This window comes from Diaporthe citri, assembly GCF_014595645.1.
Source record: "Diaporthe citri strain NFHF-8-4 chromosome Unknown scaffold_4, whole genome shotgun sequence".
NCBI lineage: Eukaryota > Fungi > Ascomycota > Sordariomycetes > Diaporthales > Diaporthaceae > Diaporthe > Diaporthe citri.
Genome location: NW_025064849.1, coordinates 3,744,167 through 3,759,756, shown reverse-complemented (window position 1 = coordinate 3,759,756; position 15,590 = coordinate 3,744,167). Strand labels below are relative to the sequence as shown.

The 15,590-nt window shown below is 34.6% G+C and overlaps 3 protein-coding genes across 3 annotated transcripts; all 3 read left to right on the top strand.

The window, feature by feature from the left end:
* Positions 1-1,056: 1,056 nt before the first annotated feature.
* INS49_010185 (uncharacterized protein) lies at positions 1,057-2,629 on the top strand (the record flags this gene model as incomplete). The annotated part of the gene is made up of 5 exons (XM_043170911.1): positions 1,057-1,210; positions 1,296-1,424; positions 1,491-1,627; positions 1,820-2,470; positions 2,543-2,629. 5 exons carry the CDS (start codon positions 1,057-1,059, stop codon positions 2,627-2,629), a joined length of 1,158 nt encoding a protein of 385 aa, XP_043025476.1.
* A 639-nt stretch (positions 2,630-3,268) lies between these two features.
* On the top strand, positions 3,269-5,452 carry INS49_010184 (uncharacterized protein; the record flags this gene model as incomplete). Its single annotated transcript, XM_043170910.1, has 3 exons — positions 3,269-4,294; positions 4,372-4,838; positions 4,951-5,452. 3 exons carry the CDS (start codon positions 3,269-3,271, stop codon positions 5,450-5,452), a joined length of 1,995 nt encoding a protein of 664 aa, XP_043025475.1.
* Positions 5,453-6,151: 699 nt separating this feature from the next.
* On the top strand, positions 6,152-6,541 carry INS49_010183 (uncharacterized protein; the record flags this gene model as incomplete). The annotated part of the gene is made up of 2 exons (XM_043170909.1): positions 6,152-6,215; positions 6,288-6,541. The coding sequence occupies 2 exons, from the start codon at positions 6,152-6,154 to the stop codon at positions 6,539-6,541; spliced, it is 318 nt and encodes a 105-aa protein (XP_043025474.1).
* Positions 6,542-15,590: the final 9,049 nt, after the last annotated feature.

Here is a 15,590-nt window from a genome sequence, read left to right as displayed (position 1 = left end):
TCCGGCTCTCTCGTGTCTCGTCCATTTCGAATTCTTGCTCTATTTCCAGCCGCGTACTGTGGTAAGACAGGCGTCCGCTTGGACATATTCCGGCCAAGACCCCTGCTCGCCGCCACGGTCTGACATCCACCGAATCTAGCCCTAACGGACTGCAGCATGCCGCCTCTAAGCATTGATCCGGTCTTGGGACTTTGTCAAGCTCAACGTCAGAGGGGGAAAGCCAAGGCTTCAGAGAGGAGGTGAGGGAAATGGCAGAGCATGATCATGGAGTAGGGGTCCAATGGGAGGCATCGTCAGAAAGTAATTTCCGGGCCGGGCCAAGCCTTTTTTGCGGTGGCGATGAACTTCCAGACTCGAAAGCAGAACCGACCACGCTATGCAGCACCCGAGAGCCTTGTTAGTGTGGGTAGCCTGAGCCAATTCGACATATGCTTCGTTCAGATGAGGCTCGCCGGGACAACCGAACCGACGACGCCTTCGATGCAACCACAAGCACGCTTCTCATGCTCCATGAGTGATCACCGCCGGGGCCGAAAAAGGGCCATCATGTTGAGTCGCTTTGTTTCGTGGGCACACGCACTAGCATGCCCCTGGACCCTCTGTTTTAATGAGAAGGGCACGTTTAGGGCCGTGGGACCCCCGCAGGAGTTGCATGTTTGTCCGTCGCCAAGCAAGATGGTGGAGAGCCAAGCTCTGCATTGCACCGCTGGAAGAATTCCCACAAGGGCCTTCCATTGATGGAAACGAAACGATCTGCACCTGCCGGTCCCCAGTGGGGAGGATTCGTCCGGGGAGGCGAATCATGTGGCAGAACACACACCCGAGCGGCCTGGTACCCCTATATCGAACAAGTCCACCTTCAGGTGTCGCCAAGGACAGTGATTCCACAACGTTGGATGAGGCATGCATCGGGTACCTGGATCCTTCCGCCGGCGAACGGTATAAGAGACGGGGCCCGGCTGCACGACCACTGGCATTTATGAGAGGCTGTCGACGAGGAGCCCATCCGATCTTCTCATTCGCTACCAAACAACCTCACGTTCTCCATAGCCCATCATGAGGTCTTCCCTGTTGTTGGCGTCCGGCGCTGCTGCCGTAGCCGTCGATCTGAAGCTCGGTGGCCGTGCGGCGAATGCGTCCACGTCCTATCTCGCCCGTATGGCGGATACCCATATCCGCAAGGGTATTGAGTTGGACTTTGGTTACACAAGTCAGTACTAAGACCAAGACTTTCTGCGGCTGCAGATAGTGTCTCTACATGGGTGGAATTAATTAATATACTGACCACGAATCAGACGCGGTCATCTACCAAGGACTCGAGCTCGCCTACGAAGTGACCAAGAATGAGTCTATTGCCGATGCATACGAAAAGCAGATGTCCATCATTAATGAGGACGGCTCGATCAAGGAGTACGAGTACGACTGTGCGTTTGCTCCGACTCTGCCTTGAACCAAAACAGTTTGCGTTGGCTTTGCTAACATCAAACAAGTCTACTCTCTTGATGAGTACCGTTTTGGCATGAATGCTCTCTGGTGGTACAACAGGACCGGCGAGGAGAAGTACAAGACCGCAGCCGACGACATCCGTGGCATGCTCGATAGACACCCGCGCACGCCGTCAGGTGGAGTAAGCAATTTTCCATTTTATTTTTCTTCGTGCTTCTGAGAATGCGAACCTTCTCAATTCATAGCCTGCATTACTGTTCATTGTGTAGCCGTTGGTGGGGCTGCATTTGATCAGACAGGCCACGGACAGATGGTGTCCTCACCCCCCTGCCAAACCTCCATTTTCTTTTCTTTTGGCTAACAACTGCCTCAGTTCTGGCACCGTGCTCCTATTTATGAGAACCAGATGTGGCTGGATGGCATATTCATGGCCGATTCTTTCTACGCGAAGTACACAAGCCTGTATGACAACGACAACACCACTGCCTGGGACGACATCGTCCTGCAGTACGACAACATCGAGAAGTACACCCGCAACCACACGACCAACCTGCTCGTCCACGGGTACGACGAGTCGAAGAAGGCCATCTGGGCCGACCCCGAGACGGGCGCCGCCCCGCTGGTGTGGAGCCGTGCCGTCGGATGGTACATGGTCTCCCTGCTCGAGACCATCCCTCTGCTGCCCGCGTCCCACGAGGGCCGCGAGAAGCTCACCGGCTACTTCAAGACCCTGTCCGAGGGCGTGCTCAAGGCTCAGGACGCCGCCACCAGCGGATGGTGGCTGATCATGGACTTCCCCGGCCGCGAGAAGAACTACATCGAGTCGTCCGCCAGCGCCATGTTCACCTTCAGTCTCCTCAAGGGCGTCAGGCTCGGGCTGATTGACGCCGAGACTTACCTGGAGCCGGCGAAGAAGGCGTACCAGGCGCTGGTGGATGACTTCGTTGTTGAGAACGCCGACGGCACCCTGGACTGGGAGGGCACCGTCCTCGTGGGCTCCCTCAACAGCAACGCTACCTTCGAGGTAAGTTTCCAAACCCAAGTGGTTGGATTTCAACATGAAATCTGTCCTAAACCTTGCTAACCACGAATACAGTACTACACGTCTATTGCTCTGTCTCCTGATGACTACAAGGGAGTTGGACCATTCATGTATGCCTCTTACGAGATCGAAATCTCGTAATCGAGTCAAAGGCGTGTTTTCTAAAGGCGGACCGGGCTTTTCAGCATTCCTGTATATATTCCACCAGTATGAGCTGTAGATTTACCCCAACATGGACATGGTTGGTTTCACTGTACATTCCCAAATGGTGTAATGGGAATTCGACCTTGAGATGAAGGGCCATGATTCTTACTACTCCGCGAGCTATGTAGCCACGAAGTGGTTGAAATGTCCTCTGCTGGCCATGTGCCTCTTTTGCACCGCATCACCTAGTCCATATGAGTGTAGTGCTCACAAGAATTCATTTTTGAGAAAGACGAGCACACTGGGCCCGGGCACGCATAGATACGGTCTCAATGTGTGTGTACTACTTCGAAACTGAGCCGCCGCTTTCGTATCGTTTGCTGCAACTATGCTTGCGACACGGGGCATAAGTGGGTCACTTACACGTTGGCTTCTCAAGGATTTAGCCCCGTCTGGAAAAGGAAAGGTGTGGCTACACCCGGTTAGAACAGTCTTCACCGGGTTAGCCCTGGCGGGATGTCTCACCGGCACAGCGTAATCATCAACGAATGCAAGAGGGCAACAGCCCCTTCTATTTCTTCGGTCAACGACACATGTACACACAATCGCCCGGCTCGAACGGGAAGTCTGGATATAATGGAGAAGAAGGTTTCGCAACCGAGGGGAATCAAACAGCCGCGCACGAGGCGGAGCTCCCCTCATGTGCTACTCTTGGGCATTGTCGGTCTTGCGGGCTTGTACCACCTGACGACGAGGGGCTGGCCGCAGTTCCGTCACCACTGCTCTCACCACCACCACAGCCTTGAATCGCCGTATGGTAGCTTTCCACGGCCAGACGACGCGTTCAGGTTCATTCCATGCACCAATACCACAAGCCCGCCCGCCTTGGACGACGAGGACCACGAAGTTAGCTGGGCCAAGTTATTTGACCCAGATCCAGACCATTGGAGCTGGGGGAACAGCACGGCTCGCACCTCTGAGGATCCCTATGGCGGACGTGGTGTCTTCCTATGTGGTTACATCGACGTGCCACTGGACTACAAGAACGAATCTGACACTCGCATCACTCGTCTGGCAGTAACCAAGTTCCAGGTTTCGGGACTCGCCCGTGCAGACGGGTCTTCCCCTCCAGGGGCAGGTACCAAAAGCGAGAGAACGCTCGTCCTCGAGCCCGGTGGGCCGGGTGGCAGCGGGGGCCGCATGGTCTGGGGCTCGGGAGAGCTTCTTACGGAGCGCTTCACATTCTCCCAATACGATGCCTTGGGATGGGATCCCAGGGGGGTTAACGCCAGCCAGCCGGCCATATCCTGTTATCCCTACGATGCCGACAGAGACAGGTGGTCAGCCCTGGCGGGCCAGTACCGCGAACAGCACTCGGACCCTGAAACTCAGCTGAGGTTGACGGATGCGATGAACAACGCCACCCTCCACGCTTGCTGGAAGAGACATGGCGATTTGGGACGCTTCATGACGACGACACTGGTTGCTAGGGATCTAGAGGAGATCAGAAAGGCCCTGGGCGAGGATGAGTTGACCGGATATCTTGTGTCATATGGAACAGGCATTGGGCAGACATATGCCAACATGTTTCCTGACAGTGTTGGCCGGATTATCTTGGACGGGACGGAGTACGTCCGCGATCATCGGCTGCTTGGTGGTTTTGTGAGTGAACCCCCTTGGCCGTTGCTGTTTCTTCTCCCTCACTCTTGACACAGTTGCACTGACTATCTGCCTCTCAGGGCTGGACTGCCCTCGACAATGTGACAGATGCATTCCATGATGGCTTCCTGGGCGAATGCCTGAATGCCGGACCAGAGCACTGTGCATTAGCAAGACCACATGGCGGAAAAACAGTAGTGCTGAAGGATTTGGAAAAGCGCATAAAAGCACTGCTTTCCGGTCTCATCAGTGACCCGATACCTGGCTACACTGAGAACAGTGGCCCTTCTCTTGTCACGTACTCCGCTCTCATTGGCGCCATCTACGGATCTTTGTACAATGCAAAGAGCTGGCCGGCCTTGGCTGAGATGCTCTATGAGCTCGAGGCCGGGAACTCGACACTGGCTGCAGCCTTCCTCGAGCTATCGGCCTGGGAATATGATCCGACGCTTCCTCGGCTGCCTTCCCCAAGGCCTTCGACAGACGAGCTCGAGTTTTTGGTTATTTGTGGTGATTCGTATGACGCCCCGGCTCAGGGACTTGGCTGGTAAGTACTTCCGAACCAAATTTGAGAGGCACTAGAGTTCGAGATACTTTGTGACAATATCCATTGCGCTTGTCCATTGGCGGAAGTTGGCAAATGTACTGACATATCCTAGGTGGTCCTCTCTGTGGGCGAACATGACTTCCCAGAGCTTCATCGCGGGCAATTCACGCTTCTCGGCCGTCTTTCCATGTCGTCACTTTGCCACGTACTGGCCAGACGTGGCTGAAGCCTACCGGGGGCCACTGAACAACACTTTGAAGAACCCCATTTTGCTCATCGCAGAGGCCTACGATCCTGCAACCCCCCTGAGGAATGGGAGACGTCTAGCAGCCGAGATGGGCAAAAATGCGAGACTGATCGCTCATCACGGATATGGCCACTCTTCTCGGGACTTGTCTAACTGTACGGAAACTCTGGCGAAGGCTTTTATACTGAACGGAACACTCCCCGAGGAACCAGAAACGGCCTGTTATGCGAACGAGAAGCCGTATCTGTATGGTGTCAAGGGCAACGAAGTCTCGAACATGGGAGCCACGACAATGGCTCAGGATCCTGTCGCCGCTTGGAGGGAACACATTCTAGAGCTGGCCAAGTGGCAGCCCTGGCTGTTGTGAGACAGCGGTGAGCTCTCGTGCAGAGTAGTCGAATTCTGGTCGCGGCGATATGTGGTCTGATTGTTTGGGAGGCATCGATACACAACCTCTTAGGGGGCAAACACTTTTCAGCTCTTGGGTCGTCAGCTCACATTCCACGATGCGGCCCCGCCCCCACTCGAGCGTACAGGACAGCGGGATTGCGTAACCTGACCTTGTATGTGTGTATGCGGTGGACCGGAAGCTTCTACCTGTTACATGTTGTTCTGGTCTGGTGCACGGCAGCGGGCTGGAGCGAGACAATTTTGAGCCAAGGTCTTACGGCCGATGAAGCAGCCCACACCGCCGTTGTTACCGCCGTCGTTACCGCCTTCGGCTCTACCTGTTCCGTTTGTGGCCATCAGAGGCTGGACTTCTGTTGCTCAACGTCATCTATCCTAAAGTGAATGGCCAGCGATGTAATGCAAAGATGCTGCAGAATCCCATTCAGGTCGATTCACCTGCAGTCTCCCTCTCATCATGAAGTCGAGTGAACCGAATTCCATAGTGATATAAAAAAGCAATTGTAAACCACTTCTTTCAGCTGTTCCTTCGCTTCTCCTCGTGCATGGTTACCACCTGAGCAGTTCAGTCCAACGACAAGTCGATTTCGAGACAAACACTTCGACACCACTGCTACATAATCAACGACAGCCACAGAGAAATACACTCTGATTCATTATGCCCTCATACCAACATTCCCAAGCACAAGAGAGCTACCGGTCCTACTTTGACTTTGTCCGTGGTCAGCAAATCCCCATTTCCTCCATCTCCCCAACGCGCAGGCCACAAGCTAACAGAGACCATTTCCAAACAGACTTCGACATCGACGGCGGCGATGTCTCCCTGCAGGCCGTCCATGTCGTCGAGACGGCAAAGCGGTACGCCGCCGCGTACGGCGACACAGAGGACGTCCTGATGAGGGAGGCAGCCCAGAAGTACCGAAGCACCGAGCATAGGGGCCGGGAGTTCAGGTTTTACGGAGCAATCATAAACCAGCTGAAGTACCCTCTGTCACAAGAGATCATCAAGCACATGGAGAGGAAGGAGAGGAGGAGGCACCGCCACTGAAGGGGGCGTCTCGTGTTGTGAGGTGGGAGCTCTCTCGTTTTGAACATTGAAGGGAACGGCGGGGAAGGGGGCCTTGGCAGGTGGTCTCGGACAGGAGCGCTGGCGAGCTACCCTCACGGGGCTTTGTATACATCATCGACTGAAGAATGTACGATATCCTGAGATGATGCTTTCTCAATCTTGCTTGCTCTGTTCATATCTTTCGATTGACTGTTAATGGAACATCAAAGGCAAAAATGCCAGCCTGCAGGTCATACCATGTTTCATGGAGGGTTGTCCCGTGTATAGCCATCTCAATTGCAGAGATTTGGTGTGAAGACACATTCATCTCCTAGTACTTGTCTCAATTAAAATCTGATTCAGACACTTGAAAATGCATGCACGAATGACTCAACCTCGGGTGGCGGGTACAATTTAATGAGTCGAATTCATTGGCTACAGTTGTGTTTCACTGCCTTCTTTGAGTTTACAGGAGCATAAAGGATCCCCTTACAAGTCCCTGTGAAGTGAAAACTCCTTGCTGGGTCGGAGCTCCGCTGGATTTCCTGCAGGCGGAGCTCGCTAGCTTCACCGTAAGACGAGAACGGGTCCTGGAACGGTGCAGCATAGTTGATGTACTGCCAAGGATGGAAGAGACCACTCGCCTCAGCCTCCGACCTGGAACGGTCAGTCCATCTCTGAGCGAAGTTATAAATGGTGTTGTCATCTTCTGATTTACCCCATCCTAGCGTAAGGAGTGCAACTGTTGGTGTTGGCAAGTACGACCCTCATTACTTGGAAGGCTACTTTAGTTATCCCCTCCGGGGCACGTAGCCTCTTAGAACTTAAATAGAACAATACCAATACATAATTGCTTCCCATATGATTATTATATATATAAGAAACCTATTAATATTAATTAATAGTTATAAGTATTATAAATTAATAAGGTAAAAAAGGCAACCCTATAAGGATTTCCCTAACTTAAAAATCATATCCTCCTTATTAATAAGCATTATATAATAATAACTACTTCTTTAGGCCTCCTTATATTATTAAACTCCCTAAGTAAATATTATAAAAATTAAATAAATTAAATAATATTTCCTATAATATTTATATATATATTTATTATTATTTAAAAGATATATATTTATTATATATAAAACTTTATTAAAAATAAACCTATTTTTAAATTCTTTTTAAAACTTAGCAAAACTTAATAAAGCTCCGTTTTGCTAAATAAATAAAGCTTATAATTATTATAATTATTAAATAAATAAAACTTATAATTATTATAATTATTAAAGCTAATATAATGCTATATTATAAGCAAATATAAGTTATGCATTATACTTTTAGTTAATATAAAAGAACTTAATAATAAAAGAAAGCTTTAGCTTTTAAAGCTTAAAGGAATTAAAAACTTCTTCCTCTTAATAACCATAACTTGCTTACCATTAAACTATCATTATTAACTTACTCTTAAATATTACTTATTTTATTAATATTTCTTTATTTCATGAATTTTATTTCTTATAATATTTATTATAAAAACCTATAAGCATAGCTAATAATGCTAAAAAGCTATTAGCTTTTATTAAAAAATATATAATTAATAAAATGCTTACTTAAACTCCAATTAACTTAGCTTATTATAAATATATTAACCTAAAATTATAATTTATAGCCTTTATATAAGGAGCATTAATAAAATACTTAATTACTTATTTAATAAATATTTTAACAAGCTATATGTAATAAAACCTTTATAATAATAACTTTTTCATTACTTATTATAAGAATTATATAATATAAATATAAGCAATATTTAAAATATTGCTAAATCCTTATTAATAATACTTAAAAGTTTTTCTTTAAATATAAGGCATTTATATAAGGCATAATAATTAACTTATAATACTATAATTAATTACCATAACTTAAGCTAAGGAAAGATTAAAATAAATTAATAATAAGCTTTGCAATACCCTATTAACCCTAAAATTAAGTATAAATAAATATTGCATATAACTTTAAAGATAATAATTATAAGCATAACCCTTATAAGAGCTATGGGCAGGCTTTAAATAATAATAATTATTAAAAGGATAATCCCTAAAATAATATTTATCGCTATCATTAGCTTTAAGCATATAATTATAAAACCTAAACTTAGTAATGCAATTCATTAAAAACTAATATAATTAATAAAGCTTATTATTATTAGCAAAAAGATAAAAATAAAGCTTATATTAAAGATATATATTATACTTAGCATAACTTTAAGCTGCTTTAAAAATGCCTTCGCTAAATAAAAAGTATAACTTATATAAAACTCTTTCCTTATAATATATTTTTAATAAATACCTAAATTTAATAAAGTTAATATAGTTTATAAAAACTTTTAATAACTTTTATAAGTATATTAAGGACTTATATAATTTATTAAATAATAAGATAAAGATATTTTTTAATATTTATTATTATATTAAAATTTAGCTAAATTAATTCTATATAATTTTTCCTTAAATACTTAAAGATTAAGTTAAGGCCTATTACTTTTATTTTATAAATTAAATTAATATATTTATAATAGCATACCTTAAAATTAAAATGCATTTTAATATAAATCTTAATTATTAATATTATTATATAAATTAAATAATAATAATATTTATAAAGATAAAAGCATAAAACCTAAATAAAAACCTATATAAGGTTTTATATTTAATACTTAATAAGCTATAACTTTATTAATAAGCATTAAGCTAAGATTATATTAAGAAGAATAACTTAAAAATAATGATAATTAAAGCTTATAAAGAAGTTCTTAAGCTAAAAATAGCTCTTTTTAAGCTAGCTTAATTATATAAAGAGTTATTTTTAAACTTAAAATTTATAATAAAAATATAGCTTAACTATGTAATTATAATTTATATTATAAATAAAGTTTTAAATTAATATTATATTAATTATAAATATAATAGCTAAAAGCTAAGAAAAAGATAATAATTATAATTTTAAGCATTTTAAGGAAATTAAAGATTTAGCTAATTAAACCTAAGCTATTTAAGCTTTAAGCAGCTAAGATCTTATAGCATTAACTATAAAGCTTAAAGTAATAATGCTTATAAAAAAGAAGGAAAATAACCTTAAAAGAAAAGATATTATATTTATAAAAAAAAGAAATGCTAATTAATTAAATATTTAATTAATAAGTAATATTTAGCAAAAAGAAGCTATTTAATATAATATGAATATAAAGGTTATAATAATAACTTTAATACTTTTTTAAGTAAGTTTAAGGGATATAAAATAAACAATAAAAATAAATTTTATAAATATAAAAACAAATAAGATTAAGATAACAATCATAATAATAATGCTTATATTATAAAGGTAAAACTTAATAAGAAGGTTTATTATGCAAATATTAATTTCTTAGCCAATAAAGCGTTTATATATTAAATTACTAAAGATAATATCTTTTAAATAGAAATAATCATTATAGCTAGCTAATTCATCTTAAAGAATAAATACAATTAAACTTATTTTTAAGAAATCCTGCTAAACACTAAAGCATTATTAATATTTATAGCTAAATATAAGCAATTTCTTATATTATAATGAAAAAACCTAAAGTATTAAATTAATATAATTGCTATAAAAAAAGCTAAAGTTAAATTTAATAATAAGATAATTATTAATTTACTTAGCATAATAAAAGTTTTTATTTTAATTAATTGTATTAACTTTTATATTATTTAAGCATAAATCCCATTTTTGCTTTACTTAATAAATATAAATAAGCTTTAAGTATATTATAATAATATTATAAATAAAATAATTTCCTTTAATAATGCAATTATTATATTAATACTTAAAAAATAAGATTACCTATGGTTTTTCCTAAACTAAATTATTAATGCTATGTATTTCTTTTTAAAGATAGAAATAAAGAAACTTTATTATCGCTTTAAATACCTATTAATAAATTAATTATGCTAAATGCTTAAAAAAGCTGGTAATTTAAATATTAATAAATAAGTAATGGTAAAGATTAAGAAGATATATTATTATTATTAAATAAATAAACCCATGCTTAAGCGTTTTAAGTTTATATTATGCAATAATTATGAATTTAATTATAAAATCTTAATTAATATAATATATTTAAGCAAATATTTAATTCTTTACGTTATAAACTAAGCTACTGCTTTTTAAAGAGCGAAATTCTTAAAATTTATATTTATAAAAATTACATAATAAACATTGCAAATGCTTTAAATTAATATATATTAAAAACTATTAAATATTATTAAATATAATATGGGAATAAACTTTATATCCTTAAAATTCCATTTAAAGGCATAAATAATAGAAATTAAATATAAATAAGTCCTTATAAAAGCATATTAATTTATTAAAAAAGTTAAGAAATACCATTAAGCCCTTAAATAAGTATATAAAATCCTATATATTAAACTATATAATAGCATAAATAACGATGCTATCTTATAAATAATTATAAAAGCTATTAATAATATTATTAAATTAAATAAATTAGTTCTTATGCTTTTAATTTTTAATGTTTACCTATAAATATTATATAAGTTATTATTATTATTATTAACGTAAAAGTAAATAAAAGCTATTTTAAAGGCTATAAAAATACTATAAAAAACCATAATTAAATAATAAGTATAAAATGCATTAAATACTAAGATTAAACTTATCTTTAATATAAAATATTCACTATAATATAAAGTTTATATATAAAGAGAAAGAAAGAGATAAAAGGGTTTATATAAGGTTATTATTATAAATAACCATAATATAACCTTAAATATATTAAATAAAGCCGCAACGTTTAAGTTAATAATTATTTAACCATATTATTAAAATAATAATAAGGAAATGCAACCCTTATAAATAAAAAACCTAGCTATAAAACCTTAAATGCAACTTATTATATAATCATTATTATTAAAAATAAAAAACTATATTATTATATTATATATTTTAAAGAAAGAAAATAAAAACTATAACTTAATAATTAAATTAAGATAAAATAAAATTATTATAATATTAAGCTTATTATTTAAAGAGTTTAATAAAATAAAAATTAATAACCTTATTATTAAAGATATCTTTTAAATTAAAAAATGGTTAATAAAGTAATATAATAAATATTATTTCTTTAAGTTTTATATAATATAAAAAGTAAAAGGTAAAATTATAAAACCTTATAAAAAATCTTAATTTATTATTTAAGGTTATAATAATAATAAAAAGGAATTAATTTTAATGCAAAGCTTAATTATTTAAAGAATAAGCTAATAAATAATCTTTATACTTACCCCCTTATTAATTTAAAAAAAAGGCATAATTCTTATACTTTAAGATATTACTTAAGCTTACCCTTAAGCAAAGTTAAAACTATATAAGATAATCTTTATAAAGCTATTAAAGGAATTAAAGAATAAATATTCTTTAAGCATAATTATTTATATTATTTAATTCTTATATAGCATAGCAGAATTTAATATTTATTAATTTAATATATATTAAAAATATTATTAATAAAAGCTTAAAATAAACTGCTTTATATATAATCCTTGCTTAATAATTATAAAGCTTATATAACTCTTTAAAATAATAAATATATATATAAATAATATATTAATTTTATTTATACTAAAATTTTAAGATAAGGAAGAAATTAAAATAAAAGCTATAAAATTATAAAGAAAACTAAAATAAGAGCTAATACTTAAAAACTTAATAAATTACAATAAGGCTTGCATAACTATAAATACCATTAGCTTAATTATTACTTAATAAAAAGAATAGGTTAATAAACTTGCCCTTATTAATGTAATAATTAAAGACGCTTCTTAAAAATACCTTAAATAAAAAGCTTAAGGAGCATATATAGCTTTAATTTATTAATTAAAAGCTTTATATAATCTTTTAATAACTATATAAATGCAAAACCTAAAGGCAGGAGATTATAAAAGCCTAAATATATAACTATTATAGTAAATAAATAACATTATATAAGGAATTAAATATATACCCCTTAATCTTAAAATAGCAAAACTTTTTATATTTATAAATAAATTATTTATAAATAATTAAAACTTAACTTCTTAACTTAAATATATTATTATTCTTATAAATAAAACTTATAAAGAAACTAAGGAATTTATAATAACAAGCAATATTTTCTATTAATTATTAATAAAGTATAAATATATTACTTAAAGCATATTAATAAATAAAATTTATAGCATAATAAATAAAGTAAATATTAAAATTTCCCTAGCTATAATAATTAAAATAACTATAAAATAACTCTTATTATTAAATATATTTTTAATTATTTATATAAACTTATATAGCTTATATAAATACCTTATAAAGCTAAAAATAATAAAGAAAAAGCGCCTTATAATTAATATTATATTATTATAAAAGTTATATAAAATAAAAAAGATTGTTAAAGTAAGGTAAATAAATAAAAAAGATAACCCTATTAATATAATAATAAAATTAACTTTAAATATTGCATTATAAAAGCTTATTAATAATAATAAACTTTATATATAAATAAATAGATTAATTAAGAAACTTAAAGTAGCCCTTTCCTACTAAGAAAGGAGCAACTTATTACTAATACCTTTTCCTTTTAACCTTGCTGCCATTAACTGCAAAACCTTATACCTCCCAAACTTAAACCCTTAATATAAACTTTAACCTTTTATACTTTAATTAAAACCTTCTTAATACCTTATTACATATAAAAATAACCTTATAATTATTAATATTATTAATAATTATTATTTTAAAGTTAACCTTATTATTATTATTGTTATGGGTTGGCCTTGAGCGTCTGCTGAAAGGTACCCAAAAGGAGTTATGAATTGCAATATCTAAGAAGTAAGTTAGGCCCTGAAAGGGCCCAACTTTGGATTTATCTTTTAAGTGTGTGCCCCGTTACGTGAGAGGGTTGGGTGCAGTGTGGGCCTGGCACGGGCATGCATTACGGCTTGGGCAATAGCCCAAGCCCATCACAATTATTACCTTTTATTACTATTTATTAATAATAATATTAAAATTAACTTTCATTAAATTTATTTACAACTTATTAACTTTTCCCATAATTAAAAAATAAATTAATAATTATTATATAATAATTATAAAGTTTTGCATTATAAATATTTATTTTAATTATTAAATTCTTATAAAATCTTTTTCCTTTTTATTATAATAAAAAATATTAATAATAACTTATAAAAATCATTTAATACTTTTATTAATATACTTTATAAAGATAATAATAATAAGCAAAATTATATAATAAATATTATATTTACTTTCCATGTTAAAAATATACTTAATATAACCATTATTATAATTACTATTAACATAATTAATATTAAAAGTAAACTTATTGCAACCCTTAATTAAAATTAAGATTTCCTAATAAATATTACAATTATAACCTTAATTAATAAAATAAACATTATAATTATAACCTTAACTAATAAAATAAATATCGTAATTATATTCCCATTAAGCAATAAAATAAAGATTAAAATTATTACTAAGGCTGCAAAAAGGGCTAAAATTACCTTAACTAATAAAGATAAAAACAAGCTTATTAATCTTGCTAATTCCTATAACAAAATTATTACCAACAACATTCATTTAATGAATATTAATAAGGATATTAATAATAATAACTTTTATCCACTTATTTATTTAATAAATATTAATAAAGAAATTAATAATAACAATTCTTATTTACTTAATATTAATAGCAATTTAATTATTATTAATAATAAAGATAATTAAAATTAAGCTAACGAAACCTTAATAAAGATTATAGAAATTGCCTTTAACTTTATTTTTATATTAAATATTAAAAAAAGCAAGCTGCTTATTAAAGTTAATTCCTATAAAATTATTAAAATTAATAAGTTAAAAGTTATAGCTATAACTTAAGCTAAAATACTTTTCTTAAATAATGCTATTATAATAATTATTATTCAAATTATTAATAACTTTTAATATTAAGATAAATAAATATTTTTTAATAATATAGTTAAAAAGCTATATATTTATATTAAGAGTATTAAAACTTTTAATATAAAACTATATAATATCCTTAATAATGAAAACTATTAAAATAATTACCATTTTAAATGCTAAATTATTATAATCTTTGCAATAAACAACCTAATAAGAATTTTAATTTTAAATATCTTCTATATATATTAAATTAAAAAAATTTAGCTATTAAAAAATTAAATTGCCATGCTAACCCAGCTTTAAAACTTTTTATATTAAATTACTAATAAGCATATATAAGGCTTATATATAAAGAAACTTATTAAAAAATATGCATTATTGCCTAAGCAATTTAAGCAAAAAATAATTATTAAGGAAATTAAAAAAAATAATAAAAAGCAAGAAAAGGAAATAATAAATAATTAAGCTATTTATAATGCTTAGTTTTAAAAGGATAAAAAGTAGCTAAAGGAAAATAATTTAAAGTAATATTAAATATATTTTAATAATAAAAGTAAAGATAAAAATAATAATATTTACATTATAAAGATATATAATAAAAATAAATGTAAATTAAAAGGTTTAGCATTAGCTTTATAAGCATTAACTTCCCTTATAAAAAAGAAATTTAAAACTAAGGCCTTTATATAAAAGTTAATAATCTTTATAAAAAAGCAATGTTATGGGCTGGCCTTAAAGGGGCTTTAGGCTGGCTAGCGCCTTTTTTCATAAGCTGTAAAGCAGCAACCTTTTAACCATTAAGCTAAAAGGTATATAATAATTCAAGCTCCCTTGGATTATCTAGCTATACTATATAAGGCTTAAGCAATAACCCAAGCCCATTATATAGCTCCTTTCCTTAAAACCCCCTTAATATAGTGGTATAATTATCCTTAAGGCTTACTTGCAATATTGCCTTTTTAAGCTAGGGATCTTCTTTATAAAAGGGGTGCCTGCATAGTTGCGGCAAACATAACTTAAACCCTTAACC